Source organism: Thalassophryne amazonica, chromosome 12 (assembly GCF_902500255.1).
Source record: "Thalassophryne amazonica chromosome 12, fThaAma1.1, whole genome shotgun sequence".
NCBI lineage: Eukaryota > Metazoa > Chordata > Actinopteri > Batrachoidiformes > Batrachoididae > Thalassophryne > Thalassophryne amazonica.
The window spans coordinates 27,011,433-27,036,222 of NC_047114.1; the positions used below are offsets into that span (position 1 = coordinate 27,011,433).

Consider the following 24,790-nt stretch of genomic DNA (forward strand, 5'->3'; position numbering starts at 1 on the left):
ACTTAGTCACCGAGCAGAATGTTATTCTCAATCGGAGGATGGAGGCTCTCACCGCCCAGGTGGAAGCGCATGCTCAGGGCGCTGCTGCAGCACCTCCTCCTGCTGACCGGAGGCCTGAAACAGACATTCCAGTGGTCATTCAATGAACCCCCCCTCCTTCTCCTGAAGCATACATAAGCCCTCCGGAGCCGTACGGAGGTTGTGTCAAGACGTGCGCAGACTTCTTAATGCAGTGTTCACTCGTCTTTTCACAGCGTCCCATCATGTACGCATCAGACGCTAGCCGGGTGGCTTACGTTATAAATCTGCTTCGAGGAGAGGCACGCGCCTGGGCTACGGCGCTCTGGGAGCAGAATTCACGGCTCCTAACGACATATACTGGGTTTGTGAGGGAGTTCAGACAGCTGTTCGACCACCCTCATAGAGGCGAGACCGCTTCAAGCATGCTGCTGTCGATAACACAGGGGTGCCGGAGCGCAGCTAAGTATACAGACGACTTCCGCATCGCGGCAGCGCGAGCCAGCTGGAATGCTGTTGCGCTCCGCGCCGCCTTCGTAAACGGACTGTCTCTGGTCCTTAAGGAGCACCTGGTGGCGAAGGACGAGCCGCGGGATTTAGACGGGCTTATCGACCTGGTAATACGGTTAGACAACTGATTAACAGAACACCGACGGGAGCGAGACGAAGGGCGTGGTCAGGCACAAGCCGTCCCACTTCCTCCCGGGTCCAAAAGGGAGCCGTCTTCCCCACACTCCACAGCCAGGGTACTCCACGTGATGACAGCTCCCCCTGCTGCCGTTGTTAGGGAAACGAGCAGGACCAAAATGAGATCAGATCAGAGACAAAGGAGGCTGGTCCGTGAGGAGTGTTTTCTCTGCAGCTCAACCGAGCACACGCAGAAAAACTGCCCCAAACGGTCAAAACAGCAGCACTCATCCTTAGAGACTGGGCTAAGGGTGGGTCATAACACTCACGCGGCGAAACCCTGACGATCTGCACACATCCCAGTTACGATCGTGAGTGGGGATCTAACCCTTCACGCCCCAACACTGGTGGACACGGGGTCAGAGGGGAATCTGCTGGATAGCAGATGGGCAAAGGAGGTTGGGCTCCCTCTAGTGGCCTTACCGTCACCATTGTCGGTACGGGCACTAGATGGCACCCTTCTTCCACTAATCACACATCAGACACAGCCAGTGACAATGGTTGTGTCTGGAAATCACATGGAGGAGATTGTGTTTTATGTAACACCTTCTACCTACCGAGTGATTTTGGGTTTTCCATGGGTGTTAAAACACAATCCCCGGATTGATTGGCCGTCTGGGGTTGTGACGCAGTGGAGCGAAACCTGCCACCGGGAGTGTTTAGGATCCTCGGTTCCACCCGGTGTGACAGCTAAGGAGGAGGTTTTAGTCCCCCCCAATCTGGCGGCGGTGCCAGCCGAGTACCATGACCTTGCTGACGTCTTCAGCAAAGATCTGGCACTCACGCTGCCCCCGCACCATCCGTACGATTGTGCCATTGATTTGATACTGGGCGCTGAGTACCCGTCCAGCAGGCTGTACAACCTCTCACGTCTGGAACGCGAATCAATGGAGACATACATCCGGGACTCGTTAGCTGCCGGGTTGATCCGGAACTCCACCTCCGCGATGGGTGCTGGTTTCTTTTTTTGTGGGCAAAAAAGACGGTGGACTCCGTCCATGCATTGACTACAGAGGGCGGAACAAGATCACGGTTCGCAACCGATACCCGTTACCTCTGTTGGATTCAGTGTTCACGCCCTTGCATGGAGCCCAAATTTTCACTAAACTGGATCTTAGGAATGCTTATCACCTGGTTCGGATCCGGGAGGGAGACGAGTGGAAGACGGCATTTAACACCCCGTTAGGTCACTTTGAGTACCTGGTCATGCCGTTCGGCCTCACCAATGTGCGCGCAACGTTCCAAGCTTTGGTTAATGACGTCTTGCGGGACTTCCTGCATCGGTTTGTCTTCGTATATCTAGACGATATACTCATCTTTTCTCCGGATCCTGAGACCCATGTCAACCATGTACGTCAGGTCCTGCAGCGGTTGTTGGAGAACCGGCTGTTCGTGAAGGGGGAGAAGTGCGAGTTCCACTGCTCTTCTTTGTCCTTCCTGGGGTTCATAATCTCCTCCAACTCCGTCGCCCCTGATCCGGCCAAGGTTGCGGCGGTAAGAGATTGGCCCCAACCAACAAGCCGTAGGAAACTGCAACAGTTCCTCGGCTTTGCAAATTTCTACAGGAGGTTCATTAAGGGCTACAGTCAGGTAGTTAGCCCCCTGACAGCCCTGACCGCCACTAAAGTTCCCTTCACCTGGTCGGATCGGTGCAAAGCCGCGTTTAGGGAGTTGAAACGCCGGTTCTCGACTGCACCAGTCCTGGTGCAGCCTGATCCAAATTGCCAGTTCATAGTTGAAGTGGATGCCTCTGACTCAGGGATAGGAGCCGTGCTGTCCCAGAGCAGGGAGTCCAATAAGGTTCTCCATCCTTGTGCCTACTTTTCCCGCAGGTTGACCCCGGCTGAAAGGAACTATGACGTCGGCAATCGGGAACTTCTTGCGGTGAAAGAGGCTCTGGAGGAGTGGAGACACCTGTTGGAGGGAGCAACGGTACCATTCACGGTTTTCACAGACCATCGGAACCTGGAGTACATCCGGACCGCCAAGCGTCTGAACCCCAGGCAAGCCCGCTGGTCACTGTTCTTCGGGTGTTTTGACTTCCAGATCACATACCGCCCCGGGACTAAGAATCAACGATCTGACGCCCTGTCCCGGGTGCACGAAGAGGAAGCCAAGGCCGAGTTGTCAGACCCAACGGAAACCATCATCCCCGAGTCCACTGTCGTGGCCACCCTCACCTGGGATGTGGAGAAGACCGTCCGGGAGGCCCTGGCACGGAACACGGACCCGGGGACCGGCCCGAAGGACAGATTGTATGTCCCACCAGAGGCCAGAGCTGTGGTGTTGGACTTCTGTCACGGTTCCAAACTCTCCTGCCTCCCGGGGGTGCGAAGAACTGTGGCAGTGGTCCGGCAGCGCTTCTGGTGGTCGTCTATGGAAGCTGACATCCGGGACTACGTCCAGGCCTGTACCACCTGTGCCAGGGGCAAGGCGACCATCATAGGACCCAAGGTCTCCTCCAGCCTTTACCAGTGCCTCATTGCCCCTGGTCCCACATCGGCCTGGACTTCATCACGGGCCTCCCGCCATCCCAGGTCCACCAAGTCGTGCGTCTGCATGGGATCCCTAACGACATCGTCTCTGATCGTGGTCCTCAGTTCTCCTCTCAAGTCTGGAGGAGTTTCTGCAGGGAACCGGGGGCCACCGTGAGTCTCTCGTCCGGGTACCATCCTCAGATGAACGGACAGGCAGAGCGGGCGAACCAGGACTTGGAGCAGGCCCTCCGCTGCGTGACCTCCGCGCACCCGACTGCCTGGAGCCACCATCTGGCCTGGATCAAGTACGTCCACAATAGCCAAGTCTCGTCTGCCACCGGCCTCTCCCCATTTGAGGTATGTTTGGGGTACCAGCCCCCATTGTTCCCGCTCATGGAGGGAGAGGTCGGGGTGCCCTCGGTCCAGGCCCACCTCAGAAGGTGCCGTCGGGTGTGGCGTACCGCCCGTTCTGCCCTGCTCAAAGCCCGGACGAGGGCCAAGGCCCATGCAGACCGCCGGCGTTCCCCGGCCCCTGCATACCAGCCCGGGCAGGAGGTTTGGCTGTCAACCAAGGACATCCCTCTTCAGGTTGAGTCCCAAAAACTCAAGGACAGGTTTATTGGACCATTTCCTATCCTGAAAGTCCTCAGTCCGGCCGCTGTCAGCTTCACTGCGGATTCATCCTGTTTTCCATGTGTCATGCCTCAAGCCCTACCACACTTCACCACTCTGCACCCCCGGACCTGCGCCTCCTCCTGCCCGGATCATCGATGGGGAGCCGGCATGGACCGTGCGTCGGCTCCTGGACGTCCGTCGGAAGGGCCGGGGGTTCCAGTACCTGGTGGACTGGGAGGGGTACGGACCTGAGGAACGCTCCTGGGTGAAGAGGAGCTTCATCCTGGACCCGGCCCTCCTGGCCGATTTCTACACCCGACATCCTGACAAGCCTGGTCGGGCGCCAGGAGGCGCCCGTTGAGGGGGGGGGGTCCTGTTATGTGGGCTGCTGAAGAGGAGGTACTGCTGGCCCACCACCACCAGAGGGCGCCCTGCTTGAAGTGCGGGCTTCAAGCACGAGAGGGCGTCGGAGCAACAGAGAGTGACAGCTGTCACTCGTCAACAGCACCAGCTGTCACTCATTCTAACATCACCATAAAAGCCGGATTGCAACTCCACCTCCCCGCCGAGAAATCAGCTACCACTCAAGGTAACCTTCTCTACGGTAATTTTCTGTGTCTAAACGTTGTTCTGTGTGCAGCCGTTTTCCTGTGGCTACAGTCAGAAGCTGGATTGGCGAAAAGTGTGAGCGCGACGTCTTCGCCTCTCACTCCTTCCAGGGAAGTGACTGACAGGAGCTGCACGGGTGACTCTGTTTCTGGAGGTGGAGGTTCTCCCTCCCGGAGGAACTGATCAAGGAAAGATTACTGGGTGTGTCTTCACACACCCACCATTAACTGTTTCTGTTTCTGCCAGCAGTACCAGGTCTGACAGCTGGAGACGGTGGTCACCTGGGACTCGGGACTTGGCGGCTCCGGTGTTCTTCAGATCCGCTGGCGGTGGAAGCCGTGTGGGATCTGGCTCTTCTCTGGACAGACGTCTTCTATCCTCGAGCCTGCCCACACATCACCTTGTGTATGATTGACTGTACTCCTCTATTGTTATTGTCTGTATTCTGTTGTGCAATTCACAACATTAAATTGTTACTTTTTGGCGTATCCATTGTCTGTTCATTAACGCCCCCTGTTGTGGGTCCGTGTCACTACACCATCACAACATTTTGAGTGCATCACACAGTCGCCTAATCAACCAATCCGCCGATTCTCCTCTGACCTCGCATTTCGTCTGTACAACTGCCATTCATTATATATCTTCTCTTTTTTGGACCATTCTCTGTAAAGCCTAGAGATGGTTGTGCATGAAAATCCCAGCAGATCAACAGTTCCTGAAACAGATGAGGCAGTCTGTCACCAACAACTAGACCACATTCAAAGTCACTTAAATGTTGGGAAGGTGTCGCAGCACGGACCCACAACAGGGGGTGCAAAGGAACGGACAATGAATAAGCCAAATAGTAACAATTTAATGTTGTGAAAACACACAACTAAACACACAAAATCTGTAAAGTCAATTAACACCAGGTGACATGTGGGCAGGCTCGAAGATAGAAGACCCCCGACGAGAGATGAGCCGCATCCCACACGGCTTCCACCACCAACGGTCTGAAGAACACCGGAGCCGCCAAGTCCCGAGTCCCCAGGTGGCCTCTGTCTTCGGCTGTCGACCCTGGTACTGCTGGCAGAAAACAAAGACAGGATGAGTGTGAATTCGCACACTCAGTAATCCACAGTCTGCACTCAGTTAGGAGGAAGCACCTCCACCTCCAATCACACACTCGTGCAGCTCCTGCTTAACCACTTATCTGGTTTGGGGTGTGAGGCGAAGCCGTCGCTGATCACACCAAACGCCAATCCCACCGATAAGGCAGACACAACAGGATAACGGCTGCAAAAGAAGGTCAGATTATCACTCAACGATTTGAGTCAGCAGAGAAAGTTACCTCTTCGGTAGTTAATTTCTCGGCGGGGAGGTGGAGTTGCAGTCCGGCCTTTATGGTGGTGGTGATGATGATGAATGAATGACAGCTGGTGCTGAGGATGAGTGACAGCTGTCACTTCCTCTGGGTCTGGCGCCCTCTCGTGCTTGGAGCCCGCACTCCAAGCAGGGCGCCCTCTGGTGGTGGTGGGCCAGCAGTACCTCCTCTTCAGCGGCCCACATAACATTAAATCTCCTTTCTTCCCCATTCTGATGCTCAGTTTGAACTTCAGCAAGTTGTCTTCATGACGTCTAGATGCCGAAATGTACTGAGTTGATGCCATGTGATTGGCTGATTAGCTATTTGTGTTAACAAACAATTGAACAGGTGTACCTAATAAAGTGGCAGGTGAGTTTCTGTGTAGGCTCTCAGTTGTCCAGGTGGTTTCCATAGTAGAGAAGCTTGAATCTTCGACTGGACTGGGTTGCTTGACGTGAGGATGTTTCGCTTCAAATCACAGAAGCTTCCTCAGCTAAAATTCTTGCTCAGGTAGTCTGACTTCTGTCTTGACTCTTGTAGAGAAGAATAAACCAGAAACCAACAAAAGCTGGAGTTTTTAACCTAACCAGACCCCTCCTACCGAGAGGCCGACTGTTATAGGCTAGTGACTAAACAATAGCTCTAATTAGCACCTATTGTGCTCTAGTTAGCACTCTCCTAATGATGGGATGGAAGCCTCCCCTGATGGCTCCCTTGATGACTCTCCTGATGACGTGAATGACTCATTACCATGAACAAAGGACTGAAACTGCTTTGACCTGAGTACCCCATTGTAAACAGGGGACAAAGCGTGTCTGAGACCCGCCCCCCAGTTAGGGTGCAAGAGGCTATACCAGCACCACAGAGAGGTCACCAGTGGACCTCAGTCTGCAGTTCATCTCCACCTGAAAGACACTAACCACACGTTTGAGGACAAGGAAGTTAAAATCTTAGCCAGAGAGAAGAAATGGTTTGAGAGAGGTGTCAAGGAAGCATTCTTTGTAAAACAGTTGAAACCAAGCCTTAACCGGGGGGCGGGTCTCAGACACGCTTTGTCCTCTGTTTACAATGGGATACTCAGGTCAAAGCAGTTTCAGTCCTTTGTTCATGGTAATGAGTCATTCACGTCATCAGGAGAGTCGTCAAGGGAGCCATCAGGGGAGGCTTCCATCCCATCATTAGGAGAGTGCTAACTAGAGCACAACAGGTGCTAATTAGAGCTATTGTTTAGTCACTAGCCTATAGCAGTCGGCCTCTCGGTAGGAGGGGTCTGGTTAGGTTAAAAACTCCAGCTTTTGTTGGCTTCTGGTTTATTCTTCTCTTCAAGAGTCAAGACAGAAGTCAGACTACCTGAGCAAGAATTTTAGCTGAGGAAGCTTCTGTGATTTGAAGCGAAACGTCCTCACGTCAAGCAACCCAGTCCAGTTGAAGATTCAAGCTTCTCTACTATGGCAGGTGAGTGTAAGTCATCCCAAGACACTTAAGCATATGGTCAAACCTTACCAACAGCCCCCCCCCCCCCCCCCCGGTCATTTTTGAGGTCTCTTCCTCAAAAATGCCCCTCTTTCCAGACTCAGAGAGCTGACCAACTGCTTAGGCCATACTAAAAAAAAAAACAAGGATCAGGTGAACAAAGTACAACAAAGAATTGTCCAACATACAAACAAAAATATAAGTTGTTTTTTTTTAAGTCCCCCAGAAGGAGTCCAGCTTGGAGCGTTACCCAGTCCCATGACATCTCCAAATCTCCAAATTATTGTGTCCATATGCTTCAAACATCATGTGGTTAAGCAGGCGACCACCAGGTAGTCCAGCTGTCGTTGAAGATCAACAGCAAATCAGAAAAGAGAGACAGCAAAAATCACTCAGCATGAACAGAGACATTCTCAGCAGCAAAGTGACAGACAGGATGATAATGTGATCGCTGCCAGCTTGACCTTTGCTTCACTAATAGCCCCAGATTTTAGATACGATGAGACAGAGTGTAGTGGTTCCGTCCAGCAGCCAGTCTGACTGGGGTTGCTTTGGTCTCTGTTGTTTCATTTATTTATTTATTTTTTGTCTCCTGCATGTTTAAATTCACCCTATAGGTCATTCTTGTCATCTGTCTTGTGTGTTTTTGATTAGGTTTGTCCATCTCTGAGTCCTCACTGTTCTGTCTGGTTTTGTATTCCTGTTGCACTGTGCACCTGCTCTCCTGTTTATCTTTGTGTGTGTGTGAAATGCTATACACATGTTCGTCTGTCTTTGTGTGTGTGTGTGTGTGTGTGTGTGTGTGTGTGTGTGTGTGTGTGTGTGTGTGTGTGTCCTAACCTATGCACTTGTCACCATTTCATCTTGTTTCTGTCCTCTCCACCCAGTCTCTTGTGTCCACTCTGTTTGTATTTTCTGTGCTCATCAGTTCTGGTTATAGGTCTCAAGGTTATCACGTTTTCCTTCCGTGGTCTGTCTTTCTACTTCTGATTACCCAAGTTATGGGTATTTTTTATGTTCTACACTGTCTTTGTTCCTTTATTTGTGCCATGTTGTATTTTTGTTCTCATTGTGGCCGTAGGTTATTTTCAGGTTTCCCAGGTTTCGTGTTTCTATTTTGCTCTTCGGGTTTGCATTTTATTTCTTAGACGTATGTTAGATATTGTGATATTTCAGATAGCTTTGTCTTGGGAATGCCTTGGTTTTGGTGCCCTTGTGTGGTTATTTTCAGTCCTTCACTTTGCTGGGTTTTTTAGTTATTACTTACACCTGTGTCATTTGCCATCTTATTAAAACCACGCCCTGTTTGTCTTGAGTTTGGGGGTCCATTGTCTTTCTGTGGATGGTCAAATAGCTTTGTTTTTTTCCTTTGGGTAATAAGTACTGTGTTCTGTTTGTTTCCCTTTGAGAAGAATTGTATTTTTGTTCCTTTTTTTTTTTAATCCTGAGTCCCTCACTGTTTTCTCCCATCCACCTTTACGCTTTGGTTTGTTATTTTGGCTGTAAATAAATCACCTGGGTTTTGTCACTAACTGCTGGAGTCTGCCTTGCCTTTCATGGTTCTAAAATCCTCTCATTCCAAATCCTGATCATAACAGAGTCCTGCTACATTAGCAGCATCATTTCAGATGGAGGAAAAAGTATTTCAGTACAACACTAATATATTAGCCATACAGAAGAGAGAACAGATGGATCTTGACCTCAGCAAGTAAATTGTTCCACAGAACAGGTGCACAATATGAAAAAGCTCTGTGGCCTGCTGACTTCTTTTTAACCATTGGAACACAGTAATCCTGCATCTTGAGAACACACAGCGTGGGCCAGAATATAAGGTTTAATTAGATCATTTAAAATCTGACTTTACACGGACAGGAACCCAGTGGAGAGAAACCAAAATCAAACTTTCTTGCCTAGTGCAGCAGCTAAGATAATATGTAGAGCAAAATCTTGCAAATGGTGATACAAGCATCAAATTCGGCACAAATACTCGTTAGACATTACTCTTTTGAAAAAAATGACGAGCCACTTGAATTTTCAATAGGCAGCCAGATAGGGCTCAATTGAAGAATTACACAGGGGCCAAAATTAAAAATGGTCCAATCAAATTGAAAACTACACGCCATTATTTGTGTCATCATAGTGATTCCAAAAAGGTATAGCTTGGACAATCTATGACTGAATGTGGTAAAAACAGCAAAAATGGTGATAAAGGTCAGTTTTAATTTGTACAGTGGTCAAAAGTTAAAGTTGCTTCAATTCTGGTAAAAAATTATACAAATTTTTAGTTAACAGGGTTTTAAAAGGGAATAGTTTGGACCATGTATCATGCTGAGTTATCATGTTACGGGTTAACATATGTCACGTCATAGAATCCAATGGACGTGGACCTTGTTTGACCTTTTACTTTGGAGACCAAGCATTCAACACAGTCAAATCTATTTCATATATTAATCCTATTAGTCCATAGAATAATTTGCATCACTTTTTAACCAAAATTGAAGGACCTCCTGAACATGGGCACTGACTGGTTACATTCAACACTTGATTGGGCACTGCTTGGTCCCTGGGACCAAGTGTTGAATGTATGTATGGGCAGATTAACTCATCTCAGCTGTGACCTTCATATCTTTGGATCCTTGAACTTTGAGTTCAAGATAAAGATTAAAGTCCAAGATAAGATTACGCGAACTGCTTTCTTCCCCTGCAAAATATAGCGAAGATTTGTCCCATCCTGTCTATGGCTGATGCTGAGACCCTGATTCATGCGTTTGTCACTTTGTGTCCGTAGGGTGAATAAAAAGTTTGCAGGTCACAGAGTTTTCTCTTATCATGCCCCTGTTCTGTGGAATGATCTTCCTGCATCAATAAAACAGTCAGATTCTGTAGAGACTTTCAAGTCCAGACTTAAGACGCACTTATTTTCCCTTTTGTATGCTAGCATACTGGCATAGTCTGTTACTATGCTTTTTACCCTTTTAAATTCATTTTATTAGGAAACGGAGTGGGCCAAGGCCTCAACTTTATCTAAATTCTGGGTTTTTTGTGAAGCTTAGGGCTAGTGGCCGTCGATCATCGTAATATTTCTTCTGTTTTTCTTGTTGCTTAATGCTGACAAATTATACTGTATTTGTTGTCTTTCTGATGCCTAATTGTTTTTTCTTCTCTCTCTGTTTGAGGTGTGACTCCATCCAGATGGGTGTGGAGTCTATTTCTGCAACCCTCCTGCCCTGTGCACTGGCAAAACTTTCTGTATATTTGTTTTGTAAATTGCCTGTAGCATGGCCCAAGCAGAGGGTCGCCCCTTTGAGTCTGGTCTGCATGAGGTTTCTTCCTCAAATCATCAGAGGGAGTTTTTCCTTACCACTGTTGCCTGTGTGCTTGCTCTTGGGGTTGGTAAGGTTAGACCTTACTTGTGTGAACCGCCTTGATGCAACTTTGTTGTGATTTGGCGCTATATAAATGAAAAGAAATTTAAATTACTGTATGTTTGTAAGACTTGGTCACTAAACAGCACCCTTTGACAACGACTAGATGTCTTTGGAACTAGGTCTCTTTAGAGGATCCTATGTACTGATGGAATGATTTTGGACCCTCCCCCATCTCCCCACAGCTTGTCTGCTAGCAACATTCATCAACAAGGTACAGAGCCTCTGTACCAGAACAGCAGGGTCACAGTTTACTCCAGCAGCTCCTCATCCGAAGCGCCTCCTTGCCATACAGACAGGGAACAGACGAAACACCGAGGGCCCAGACCCCCTAGTCAAGAGATGATAGCGTCTCAGTGTGAAACTGGTTACACCCCTGGTGGAGACACTGGCAATGAGCTGAACCAGGACTACACAGATTATCTCCACAGGTGGGTCAACATACTGTGATCCTTGCTAACATCACTAATCTGTTGTGTTAACCATCTTGCCTTATTCAGAAGTAAGCTTTCAGTCTAATCCGTTTGTGGTGTGAGGGTTTGTGTGTCACTGTGAAGGTGACAGCTGTTTTGTCACATGCATCAGCCTTTCATAGGGTTTCCTCAGGCTCCGTGACCATATGGTATTTCATTTCTGGACACCAGTGACTTTTTTCAATTGCTCTAAATGAAAACAGAGCATACGCAGCCACACCCAGTGTCTTCTTTTCACAATGGATTGCTTTTTTTTTTTCTTTTTTACACCTGCTCCAAGCGTTCTGTTGAGAATCCCTGAACTTTTCAGTTAGAGGCTGGGACGTCACTGCTTTTACCTGTGATAGCCAGAGGTGGGACGAAGTCACCTTCAAGTCATTTTCAAGTCATCAATCAGCAAGTCCCAAGTCAGGTTTCAAGTCATAATTCCCACCAATTGTTTGCAAGCTGACTTGAGACTTGACTTGGGACTTGCTGATTCATGACTTGAGAATGACTTGAAGGTGACTTCATCCCACCCCTGATGATAGCAGATTGGACAGACGCTAAGTTCTTTATGAGGTTGAGTACTTTTTAATTACATTATAAAATAGTCCTTGGCTGTTTATTGTTGTCATATAAACAAATCCTAGGCACAGGCTTTTTATTTTCTCCACTGAAGAATTTGTGGATGTTCTTTCAGCGTTTTCCCACCAGGAAAAAAAACTAAACAAAACAATATGGACACGGGCCTAAGAATAAAGGTGGTTTTCCACATTCAGATAATTGTCAAGGTGTATAAGCCAATCCTCCATAAACTGGTTCCAGGTTCCAAATCCAGAGAAGAACCTACCAAGTGCAATGTTTATACTTACTGTTGTCATGTCCTTCACTGACATGTTTCAATGGCCTATATATATATATATATATATATATATATATATATATATATATATATATATATATATATATATATATATATATATATATATACGAGGTCTGTTAGAAAAGTATCCGACCTTATTATTTTTTTCAAAAACCATATGGATTTGAATCACGTGTGATTGCGTCAGACAAGCTTGAACCCTCGTGCGCATGCGTGAGTTTTTCCATGCCTGTCGGTTGCGTCATTCGCCTGTGAGCAGGCTTTGAGTGAGGAGTGGTCCAGCCCCCTCGGCGGATTTTCATTGTCAGGAAATGGCAGAATGATTTGGGCTTTTTTTCCATCAGAATTTTTTCAGAAACTGTTACAGACTGGCAGCTGGAACCATTAGAAAAATTTATCTGGCTATCGGTGAAAATGTTACGGGCTTGGTAGAGAATAAGGGGTGTTACTGTCGCTTTAAGGACGGCCCCCAGCGGCTGTGGGGCGCGCTGTGCTCCGAAGCCGCCATCGACAGGCTGAACAACCATTTCATTTCTAAACGGATGGCTGTCTGCATCCGTGACCATCGTGTGCCATTTCTTTGGATATCACAAGAGCTGGACATCAACCATTTGCCGGCAGATTTCACTTTTAACAAGAGATTTTGTCATGGAAAGCCGAGCGGAGGCTTCGCGCGTCACGATGGATTCGCTACTGTAGTGAGAAAAAACCACCTCCGTTTTGGTCTCACAGGACGGCTTTGAGATGGCGTTCAGACAGCTGTTGGTGGTTTTTTCATTCGAGTGATTATCCGAGAAATTGTGGCTGTGCCTGGACATGCCAGAACATGTCCCGTGAGGCTTCATCACGGCGTTGCTGTGCACCATGCGGCACCACCGCGACGTGCGAAGCCTCTGTTCCTCTTTCCATGACAAAAACTCCTGTAACAGTGGAATGTGCCGTTAATTTCCAAACTGGACGCTGTGTTTTATCCGGGACGTCGTCTGACTAGCATAGGAATTGTGAAAAGACGTGGACATCAGCACTTTTTCGGCACATTGAGACAGACGTGCGGAGGAATTCTCACAGTAGTGAGACCAGCTATGTTGTATGGTTTAGAGACGGTGGCACTAACAAAAAGACAGGAGGCAGAGCTGGAGGTGGCAGAGCTGAAGATGTTGAGATTCTCTTTGGGAGTGACAAGACAAGATTAGGAATGAACATATCAGAGGGACAGCTCAGGTGGGACAGTTTGGAGACAAAGTCAAAGAGGTGAGATTGAGATGGTTTGGACATGTGCAGAGGAGGGACCCAGGGTATATAGGGAGAAGGATGCTGAGGATGGAGCCACCAGGCAGGAGGAGAAGAGGGAGACCAAAGAGGAGGTTCATGTATGTGCTGAGAGAAGACATGCAGGTGGTTGGTGTGACAGAGGAAGATACAGAGGACAGGGTGAGATGGAAACGATTGATCTGCTGTGGCGATCCCTAACGGGAACAGCCGAAAGACAAAGAAGAAGAAGAAATCCTGATAAAACCCTCATTCATTCCCACATTTGCCTCAGTGGGAGATTTAATTTAATAACCACTTCATGTCCCCGTTTTAATCTCTCTGGCTGCAGGCTGTACCCAGAGATAACTTCAGACCTGCAGCGCCGGCAGTACAAGAGGGAGTTTGTCTCTGATCTGGTCCACTACAGGAGCCTGTGTGCCGAGCTGGACCACATCAGTGACCAGATCCACAAGCTGAGCCGGGAACTGGACACCCTGGAGGAGGGTTCCAAGAAGTACCAGGTAAAAAATAAAAAAGGCAGTGTTAAACCTTGACAATGCATATCCACATGCAGATCACCAACAAAATCTAATTGCAAAATGTAACTGAAGACAAAATTGACAAAAAAAAAAGAAGAAAAAAAAAAGATCCTGCCTGCATCATTTACTTTTGGGGTTGATGTGGTAAAAGGAAACTTTAGTCATTTTTAATCCTTCAAGCAATGGTGGCCTCCAGTGGCTCACCAAGACCCTGCAATTAAGCAACAATACTTCATAAGCTACTTGATAGATCAGTGTTTATAATGTCATGGTTATTTTGCATGTGAAAAGATGCCAACATGCCCCACGACAAGAGGTTCACTGGTCACCTATATCTATTGGAACTCTAAATTTCAGAGCTGATTATGCTGAAGTTTATACACGGTTACTTACCAAAATGTTGCAGAGCCACTCACTGACTGACTGACTGATGAGTTTTCTTCAAAGTTCAATGAGTAACGTTTGTTTTGTCTCTCAGGGTGTTGCAGACGAGTACAACAGACTGAAAGACCTGAAGAGGGCAAGTTCACCATGGCACATTACTAATAACAACAATCATCTGGCTGGTTTTTATATTTGCATACACTTCTGTCTTGCAGATGCCAGACTATCAAAGAAAGAAGAAACAAAGCCGAGAACTGAGGCAAAAACTCTTCCACATTAAACGCCTGGTGAAAAACTATGATTGCGGTCTTTGTTAGTACTGGAACCATTAGGAACTGGTCGACAGAGTGAAAATGGTTGGGCGTGGCCTGCCTGAAGAAACAAGACAACATTCATCCAGCACTGAACCATGGCTCTGAACTTTTTCAGTTTTGACTAGTGATGGCCAAACGAGGCCTCATGAAGCCTGTTGAGTTTTTTTCTGAGCCCATTAGATGGTGTCTTTTAATAAAACACAAACACATTCACACCTATGGTCCATTTGAAGTTTCCAAGTCACCTGGCCTGCATGTGTGTGGAAGTGGAAAGAAATCAGAGCTTCCCAGAGGAAATCCACAGAGACACGGGGAGAACATCAAGCCTCAATTACTAAGTCACATGGCTTTGATAAAAAGTTAGGAATTATTGCCATTTTTATGTGTGTGTGTGTGTACAGTAGTGTTCAGAATAATAGTAGTGCTATGCGACTAAAAAGATTAATCCAGGTTTTGAGTATATTGTTACATGGGAAACAAGGTACCACTAGAGTCAGTAGATTCTCACAAATCCAACAAGATCAAGCATTCATGATATGCACACTCTTAAGGCTATGAAATTGGGCTGTTAGTAAAAAAAAGTAGAAAAGGGGGTGTTCACAATAATAGTAGTGTGGCATTCAGTGAGTTCGTCAATTTTGTGGAGCAAACAGGTGTGAATCAGGTGTCCCCTATTTAAGGATGAAGGCAGCACCTGTTGAACATGCTTTTCTCTTTGAAAGCCTGAGGAAAATGGGACGTTCAAGACATTGTTCAGAAGAACAGCGTAGTTTGATTAAGAAGTTGATTGGAGAGGGGAAGACATACGCAGGTGCAAAAAATTATAGGCTGTTCATCTACAATGATCTCCAATGCTTTAAAATGGACAAAACAGAGATGCGTGGAAGAAAATGGAAAATAACCATCAAAATGGATAGAAGAATAACCAGAATGGCAAAGGCTCACCCATTGATCAGCTCCAGGATGATCAAAGACAGTCTGGAGTTACCTGTAAGTGCTGTGACAGTTAGATGCCTGTGTGAAGTTAATTTATTTGCAAGAATCCCTCGCAAAGTCTGTCTGTTAAATAAAAGATGTGCAGAAGAGGTTACAATTTGCCAAAGAACACATCAACTGGCCTAAAGAGAAATGGAGGAATATTTTGTGGACTGATGAGAGTAAAATTGTTCTTTTTGGGTCCAAGGGCCGCAGACAGTTTGTGAGACGACCCCCAAACTCTGAATTCAAGCCACAGTTCACAGTGAAGACAGTGAAGCATGGTGGTGCAAGCATCATGATATGGGCATGTTAATAGTATGGGCACAATAATAGTACCATCTGCTGTTGATGCTACAAACTCAAAACTATTATGTTCAAACTGCTTTTTTAGCAATCCTGTGAATCACTAAACTAGTATTTAGTTGTATAACCAGTTTTTCATGATTTCCTCACATTTGCGAGGCATTAATTTTGTTGGTTTGGAACCAAGATTTTGCTGGTTTACTAGTGTGCTTGGGGTCATTGTCTTGTTGAAACACCCATTTCAAGGGCATGTCCCCTCCAGCATAAGTCAGCATGACCTCTTTAAGTATTTTGACATATCCAAACTGATCCATGATACATGGTATGTGATACATTTTCCCAACACCATAGTAGGAGAAACATGCCCATATCATGATGCTTGCACCACCATGCTTCACTGTCTTCACTGTGAACTGTGGCTTGAATTCAGAGTTTGGGGGTCGTCTCACAAACTGTCTGCGGCCATTGGACCCAAAAAGAACAATTTTACTCTCATCAGTCCACAAAATATTCCTCCATTTCTCTTTAGGCCAGTTGATGTGTTCTTTGGCAAATTGTAACCTCTTCTGCACGTCTTTTATTTAACAGACAGACTTTGCAAGGGATTCTTGCAAATAAATTAACTTCACACAGGCGTCTGTCACAGCACTTACAGGTAACTCCAGACTGTCTTTGATCATCCTGGAGCTGATCAATGGGTGAGCCTTTGCCATTCTGGTTATTCTTCTATCCATTTTGATGGTTATTTTCCATTTTCTTCCACGCGTCTGGTTTTTTTTGTCCATTTTAAAGCATTGGAGATCATTGTAGATGAACAGCCTATAATTTTTTGCACCTGCGTATGTTTTCCCCTCTCCAATCAAGTTTTTAATCAAACTACGCTGTTCTTCTGAACAATGTCTTGAACGTCCTATTTTCCTCAGGCTTTCAAAGAGAAAAGCATGTTCAACAGGTGCTGGCTTCATCCTTAAATAGGGGACACCTGATTCACACCTGTTTGTTCCACAAAATTGACGAACTCACTGACTGAATGCCACACTATTATTGTGAACACCCCCTTTTCTTTTTTTTTTGTACTAATAGCCCAATTTCATAGCCTTAAGAGTGTGCATATCATGAATGCTTGGTCTTGTTGGATTTGTGAGAATCTACTGAATCTACTGGTACCTTGTTTCCCATGTAAAATAAGAAATATACTCAAAACCTGGATTAATCTTTTTAGTCACATAGCACTACTATTATTCTGAACACTACTGTATATATACATAGGGATCAAATTATTTTTACTCATTATTGGTATTCTTATATAGTGACCTTTATTTTTGTTTGTTATATTGATGCATTCAATAACTCATTTTCCGGTGCATGCTGTGTTTGTCTGGCATTCTTAACAAACATGTAAATAATACATTCCCCAAACATTGTAACAAAAGACACACCGCCTATGTTTGATTCTTTTAATGTCATAAGATGAAATTAGAAAACAAACCAGTAACACAAGGAACGGATCAACAGTTTGTCTTGGTTCTACTGTGTGTGTGTGTGTGTTAAGGAAAAGAAAAATGAGCCGGTGTCACCAAGCAGAATCATATCCTACTGAGAAATAAAAGCTTCATCTGTGCTCCTAACTGCATTTATTTTGTACACTCATAGATGTGATCAATCATTAAGCTAGAATCCATTCCTTTTTTTTTTTTTTGGAACATCTCCTCTTCAAACAAATGTAGGAGGTAAATCCTGGATGACACAAGACTCATCAGAGTAGAGACCAAATCGCACAATTTACATCGTAACATCTTTGACATCTGGAGGTATTTTTATGTAATTACATTTACAAAAATTAAAAGCAAAAACAAAAAAGAAAAGAACCTCAAACAGAATAAAACAACCCCAACTTATAAATCAGAACGGTTTGAACATGCAAAAAAAAAAAAAATCTATATATATATACACATGGGAACACGTTTTGGAGTTCTTTCTCACAGAAACTTCATACATCAAAATAAGGGTAATTTATCATAAACTCTCAGATCATTGCCCATAATAAACAAGCTCCAGGTTCAGTCTCATCACTGCGCCAACCCTCCAATAACCCCCACCCCACCCCAAAAACAGAAGAGAGAAAAAAATAAAAATGGATTCACCAAATTCAGTCAACACAGGTGAAAATTCTTTGAGGGATTTTAAAAATTACACGACAAACATTTGAGATGTTCACAAATCTCATTTAACAATTTCATTATAGTCCTGAATTCAAACCGGATAACAACACGGCTGGTCAAAAAGAAGGCGGCTTGTGGTGAACAGGTTTTTACAGAGGTTAGTGTTTGTGAACGACCTAAAGCATTCTGAAGTCTACTGAGGTATAAGTCTGTTCTCACGTTCCACTACAGCAGCAGCGGTGAGTGACCACCGAGAGCAGATTCAAACGTGCCCTTCAGCTCTTTCTGCTTCATCTGCTTAATGCATTAAAACACCATTGCTCAGGACGGTATGACTGACTTTGCTGACTTCTCCTTAGTTTAAATTTCTTGCCGTTCCCTCGGGCAGTTCCTTGGCTTTGTCCTCAGCGCGAAACAATGAATTCAGCACAATGTCCGACTTTTTGCCCTCACTGGTTCTTGGACTCAGTTCACCTCACAAGCAGTTTTTAAACTTGTAATCATGCCATTAACCCCCGTCAGACTGCACGTTTTCAGGTACTCTGGACGGTTGAGGGACGACTTTCCTGTACTTCACGCCAAAGAACTATGAGGCACAATCCATGTGGCTGTCAGGACATTTTAAAGTCACTCAACTGTCCCTTAACTTCTCTTTGGAGGTACAGGAACTCACGGTGAAGCAGGCTGGTCAGACAGACGTCAACCTCTGCAATCAGCCACACAAACTGCAGAACGCAAAACACCGAAAGCAATTTTTCAACCTGGGATCTACTTTTAGATGTTTCTGAATTTAATTCAAGACAAAAATTGTATTAAATCTGTGCAGTTTTGATTTAGAACACAAACATTTGGCTATATGGCTGCATAAGATAAATGTATGGGGCAAGTAAAAAAAAAACCAAACATTTATAGTACTTCTTGTCACTGCTGAACAGACAAATGTCATTAGAAGCTGGTAGCACAGAGAGGATGCCAACGGGCTCATGTTTAAATTTTTAAATTGAGGAGCTCCGTCCCATTGGAAGCTGAAGACTGAGACCCTCATCAACTGAGTGGTAACGACTAAGGCCTCATTTAAGCTCAATGCTAAATACTGATATAAACGTAGCCTTCTGTCTACGTACATTTCATCCACATTTGTCTTGGTTTGTCTATTGTCTGCTTCCTGCACCCATTTGTATTCAGCGTGTGTCGTTCTGTGTCTGTCATTCATGTATGTCCTCTGTCTTTGGGCTGTCTTCCCATTTGTTTGTGATCAGTCCCCTGTCTGTCTCTGTCTTGTTGTCCTTGCCATCATTTGTTCTGTCTAGTTATCTGGTTTGTCCCCTGTGTTCACTTTTGAGCTCCATATTAGTTTTCTGCTTTTGTGTCTTGATTTAGTGTTGGTTATTTAGTTCCTGTTGTTGCCTCCCTTTTAATTCTCAGCTTTTATGTCAGTCTCTCCACTGTTGCACTTTATACACTTTGGAGATCCATGTTCATTTTTGTCATTGTGTACATGGATTTGTAGTTTAGTTTTGTGATTTCCTTCTGCTTAGGATATTTTGTTATTGTATGTTTTGTTTCCATTTACCCTTAGATGTCTGTTTGAGTCACCTTTGGGTTGGCTGTTTATCACTTGACCTTTGACCCTGTCACACACCTGTCCTTCATTTGTTCATTAGTTGGTTTGGTATTTAAGTAGCACCTATTGCTTATTAAGTAAGTATTCTAGAGCTTGATTGTACATATTCATACATAGTGCGAATATGTACAACTCATGGCGACACCTGTCGGAGCAGCTCATATGAGTGAACCATGGAACATCGTGCTGAGGGGCAGGCGTGCACGATGCTGGTGTGACGTGTGACGGTTCATGCACGCGGGAACACAGTCCGGGAAACTGCCTATCGGGAAGGATATGGATGTATTTTAAAAAATAAATAAAACTGCACACCATATAAAAGTACCGCATTTTACTGAATACCTCTTATCAAGCAATACAAATATGATCCATCTGTTCCTCTGTAGATGACCCATGGTCACAGACGTACAATCATGAAATGACACGAATGAGAAGCAGTTCGCTCTTCTCATGTCCACATCTACCGGTCCAGTGCGTCCAGCCAGCCATGCGCACGTGTTCTGCCCGACGTGTGTATTGTGGATGCTACGCCACAGGACTGACACCGCGACATGTGGAACAGAGCTCACGTGGGTGGTGTGACAGTCAGATCGCCCGCTGCATGTCATGATCTGACGGTCCGTTTCAACCTGGGGGGCAGCCTGTCCATGGGCTGCTCGCTCGCTCACTGCAGCCTATTGCCAAGTGATATGTTTTTATTTATGTCCATGTGATGACAGCAAGCAGACACGCGCGTCACAGTGGGCAGTTGTTTGTCAATGTCCGTCCATACACACAACGTGTTGTCCAGCTGGGATATCCAGATCGACAGATCTCCACAGCTGCTTCTGTCGGTTCAGCACACACACCAAAGCCACACTCGTAGGACACTTAGACAAATTTCCACTGCCAGCACGACAGTAATTGTCTGCTGACTGTTTTAATAGTGCGAATGGCCACACATTTTCTAAGTGTCAAATGAGCGGTGTTAAGGTGCACTGACATGCATGATTTTGATTCAAGCACTTGCATGAACGTCGTCATGATGAACCCACCCGTTGTGTTCCCAACTGCATGCCGTACTTTGTTCCATCGCCTGCCACACGCTCTGCGCTGGATGCTGTGTGTATAAAATAATTATTTCGTAGCGGATTAATAATTTTCTCTGCAAGTTGTTTGTTGGAAACAACTCTAATTGCTTCCTGAATCACAGAGGGCCGCTCCAGTAGCACCATGCACGTGCGTGCTGAATGAGCTGGAGAAAGCATTTGGAGCCGCCTAAAAAGGTAATCATTCGTCATGTTTACATTGTCATGGCTTGGTAAAACAGTTGCATTTTCTTTCCTTCTTGTCTGCCACTGTTAAAATATGTTTATGATAGATTTAACATCTCCTTATAATCCTTCAGACCAGCTGTGCTCTGATGCGATCCGCTGAAGCAAGCACTCGCTCTGTTCACTTCTTTACTCCACTTGACGAGCTGCAGGTCATGTTAGTAAGCAGATCGCACCATGTAGCACGACATTTATGCGAGAAGGATTTTTTTTGAACATTTCAAAATTCTCCGCGCAATTGCAAGATGAGTTTACTCTCCTGCACGACACAGGTCGTGCAAGTGCGTGAATCAAAGTCATGCACGTGGCAGTGCACCTTTAGATGTTTGTGTGTGTCACCTGGAATTTGGCCGATACCTGCAGCGAGAGGGTTCGATGGGCTCTGTCTTTCAGCCACTGGTGTGCGCAAATAGTTGTAGCAACAGGTGTATGAGGCAGCTACGATTTTACACGCTTTGCGCGCAATTCCTGCTTCATGCGCATTTTATGCACAAATGGACCAAATTCACACTGTGTGGAGGGCCCTTAGTTTTGTGTTTTTGTTCCTTCCCTGCATACTTGTTTGTCATGTTTGGACTCTTGTACCCATGTTTCTTCCCTGTCTGTCACTCTGGTAACATTAAATCACCTTAGTTTTTGCAACTCACCCTCCATCTCATTGTTGCCTGCAATTTGGGTTCCTTAGACTTTGTTAAACCACAACAGGCAGTGTAACCAAAGTTCTAATCTTTTGTCTCTTTTGTGGGAGAAACATTATTATGACTTCTTCAACTGTCACTGTTTAATGCCAGAAACTTTCAGGACAGTGTGCAACGCCATCTACTGGATATTTATGTAAGTGTCCATGACAACTTAATAGATGCAGTAGTATGTTGGTATGTGACCATTAAGCCCCTCTTACACAGAAGGCCTGTGCATGGCATGCTAATGGAAACCATTATGTGTTTTAGGCACAAGCACTTGCGGCCAATACGGGGGGGGCAGCTGGCGTGTGGGTGGTGTTGAACATAGTGTGCCAGCTGTTGCTTTCTGGCCAGTGTTTTATCAACTCTGTCTCTGAGCGAGATGCCAGAAAGCAGCAGTGTGTTCAGAAAATCCATGGTAACACGAATGGCATGTGTGTGGTAAGTGAATTAGATTTGTGGGTCACAGTCTGTGTGAGAGCAGCTTTACACTGGTTGGAGAACAAGGACAGGTTTATGTAAGCAGAGCATAAATGAGCCCTCAGTAAAGCAGCACCACTGGCTGCTCACAAGGCTAAGATAAGCAGCTAAGTACATAATTTGACTTTTTTTTTAAGTTTATGTACATTTAGTCAGAAATGTACATAAACATGTGCACGATTAACTCTGTGGGGATCCTCTCCGTGATACCAGATACTTCCACTGGTATTTCTGCCTGTTCAGTGGTGGAGTGCAAAAGCTGACTTTTTTTTTAGCTTGTCCCTACAGTTACATTTTGTTTTGCATGCGACCCCACTTGCATTCAAAATCATTGCTACACTGATAAAACATTTTTGTCCCACATGAAAAAATGAACCTAAAAACATTTAAAAATCGAGCCTGGGTTGAAAACGCCAGGACAACAGTGAGGGTCACAAAAACATAAAAACGAAAAAAAAAAAAAAAAAAAAAAAAAAAAAAGAGCAGCTAAATTGTGGACTGAAAGAGAAAAGCAATCAGATTTCAAAAAAGAATTTTAAAGGGGTCATATTGTACAAAATCTGTTTTTATCTGCCTTTTACAGTTAAATATGTTCAATATCTTCAGCTATGCTTGCAGAAGCATTCATGCTGAATGCAATTAAGCTTGAAGCAGCATGTTTTGGACATCTGTGACATATGTCACAGATGTATCAACCGTAAATGCTCCACGTTGAAATAATAATGTACGACATATTTTCGCTTTGAGCAGGAAATCCACTAATCTGGGAAACGTTTCTCAGAAAACTGTGGAGTGAGCACGGTACGAAAGAGCTTGTGTCCTTTTAAAGCAACAGACATGGAAACATGTCTTTTAGAAACCTGAAAATTAGTTTTGAGCACACATCGTCTTAGTACCCAGTAGTGATTTTTTTTTTTTTTGAGACATCTGCCGACCTGTACTGACTTAACGACAATGTGCATAATATGACCCCTTTAATAACTGATGGGGCTCTGTTATACAAAGAGATGTCATGTTTTAAACGTACATCATCTTCATGGTAATCAAAGTGCAGTATGAAAGTAGAAAGGAAGTCAGAGCAGGAACGACACAGTCCTGACTGTTCTTGTACATTTGGTGTGAAAGCAGCTACTGTTAATGGTGAGTCGTGAAGTGAGCTCAGTGAGGAGAAATCCTTCTACTGACTCTCTACGTGTTCTTGCAGGGTTCTGCTGCCCTCTACTTGTGACTGCAGAGTCTGAAATCACTGTGCCAGGTGGCTGGTGATACGAAGAGCTGTGGTGATCACACTGGAGCCCACCAGGAAGTGCTGGTCACTGGCCTGGAATCTGGCACCAGAAAAACTCAGCTGGCACCAAGACTGATCCAGTTGAGTACCGACTCCACTTTGGAGGTCCGTATGGAGACGTGAGGGGGAGGAAAGCTGTTACAGTACAGTAAAGTACATATGATGGCCAGCTGCTGCTGCAGCTTGGTAACCACACATGGATAATGATGAGTCAGGAAGGTTCCTGCGGGTCCATATCGTCACTAATCCCAGACGGAAACCTCGTCCATCGGGGGGAGCTACTGCCCAGGGACATACGGCCAGCTGATGGAGCTTCCGGAGAGCTGCATATCACGGATCAGCGTCTCAATGGGTGTCTTTCCAACCAGACGCATGAAAAAGAGCTGTGAGATGAGGCTGGCAGGGACGGCACGCAGAGCAGGGAGACGCAGGAGCAGGCGGCCAAAACGCTGAGGCTGACTGGGGTACTGCATCCTCTCGTACTCTGTCAGAGCCACCTGAGCCTTCTCCTGCAGAGACTCCACATGAACCGGGTCTGTCAGTCCGCAGGCGTCTACAAGGGAGGAGGAAGTTGCTTAAATGACAGGGCAGGTTACAGGGATTAAAGCACAAAAAAAAAAAAAAAAAAAAAAAAAGAGGATCTTCTGACTGAAATTTTTTTTTTTTTTCACAGCCAAATCATAAGATCTTCACCATCTACCTTTGAATAAAAACCCTTTTGTGATCACTTCCTAGCGTTTAAGGTAAAACAAGGTGGAGACAGCAAAGAAAACAGCAAATTGCTGAACAAGATTATATTTCACTCACTAACCATTGCTGCTCTTTTCTAATGCAGCATCATATTCAGGATAAACACATTTTAAGAGAACAGCTTTTCTAGAGCGTTTACGTCATTCAATACCAATTCATTCACAACTTTTTTTGTGAGGTTTTGTCAGTTACTCTGTCGTGCACCGAGTGGAATCAGCCGAAGCTGCACAGTCCAGACAGCAGCAGTCTGCAACCTCAGGCAGATGTCTTTTGCACATTTTCACCTTTTCTTTGCTTTTATCCCAAACTGCTACCACAACCTACATGACGATTATTAACCCCAAGAGCCATAACGAGTTTCACATTTCTGGGATCCCTCAGCCTAACTGGCCTGATTTGAAAGCTAGATCACAAACAGACCCAATAATGTATGAACTTAAACATTGTACTAAAAAAGATCCCACTTTAGTTACATAGAAAAGTTAAGTAAAATTAGTTATATGGCTCATCAGTTAAACTTAATGCAGAACTGTAGTAATTTTACTTGTTAAAAATATTATAAGTAGTCTTTAGGAGTTTGAAAAAATGTCTTCAAAAGTGGACCTTTAATATAAGTGTAGTGGGAGGCATGACTCCCCCCACCCACAATGCCCTCTTTCCAGCCGGATCTGCCCATGGTTTGCAGTCCCTGAGCAGGTAGAATGGAAAACTTGTATACCTACATGAAAAGTATG

General features: G+C 45.4%; 2 protein-coding genes across 4 annotated transcripts in view; one reads left to right on the plus strand and one right to left on the minus strand.

Annotated features, from left to right (window-relative positions):
* zgc:154006 (uncharacterized protein LOC563016 homolog) overlaps positions 1–14,869 on the plus strand; it is a 65,464-nt gene extending 50,595 nt beyond the window's left edge. For both annotated transcript variants that reach the window (XM_034182447.1, XM_034182449.1), the window contains exons 6-9: positions 10,835–11,080; positions 13,588–13,759; positions 14,256–14,297; positions 14,377–14,869. In XM_034182447.1, coding sequence (XP_034038338.1) covers positions 10,835–11,080; positions 13,588–13,759; positions 14,256–14,297; positions 14,377–14,478 — 562 coding nt within the window. In that variant the 3' untranslated portion in view covers positions 14,479–14,869. The remainder of the gene's footprint in view (positions 1–10,834; positions 11,081–13,587; positions 13,760–14,255; positions 14,298–14,376) is intronic.
* Positions 14,870–22,795: 7,926 nt separating this feature from the next.
* nr2f6a (nuclear receptor subfamily 2, group F, member 6a) overlaps positions 22,796–24,790 on the minus strand; it is a 43,243-nt gene continuing 41,248 nt past the window's right edge. For both annotated transcript variants that reach the window (XM_034182451.1, XM_034182450.1), the window contains exon 5: positions 22,796–23,859. In XM_034182451.1, coding sequence (XP_034038342.1) covers positions 23,585–23,859 — 275 coding nt within the window. In that variant the 3' untranslated portion in view covers positions 22,796–23,584. The remainder of the gene's footprint in view (positions 23,860–24,790) is intronic.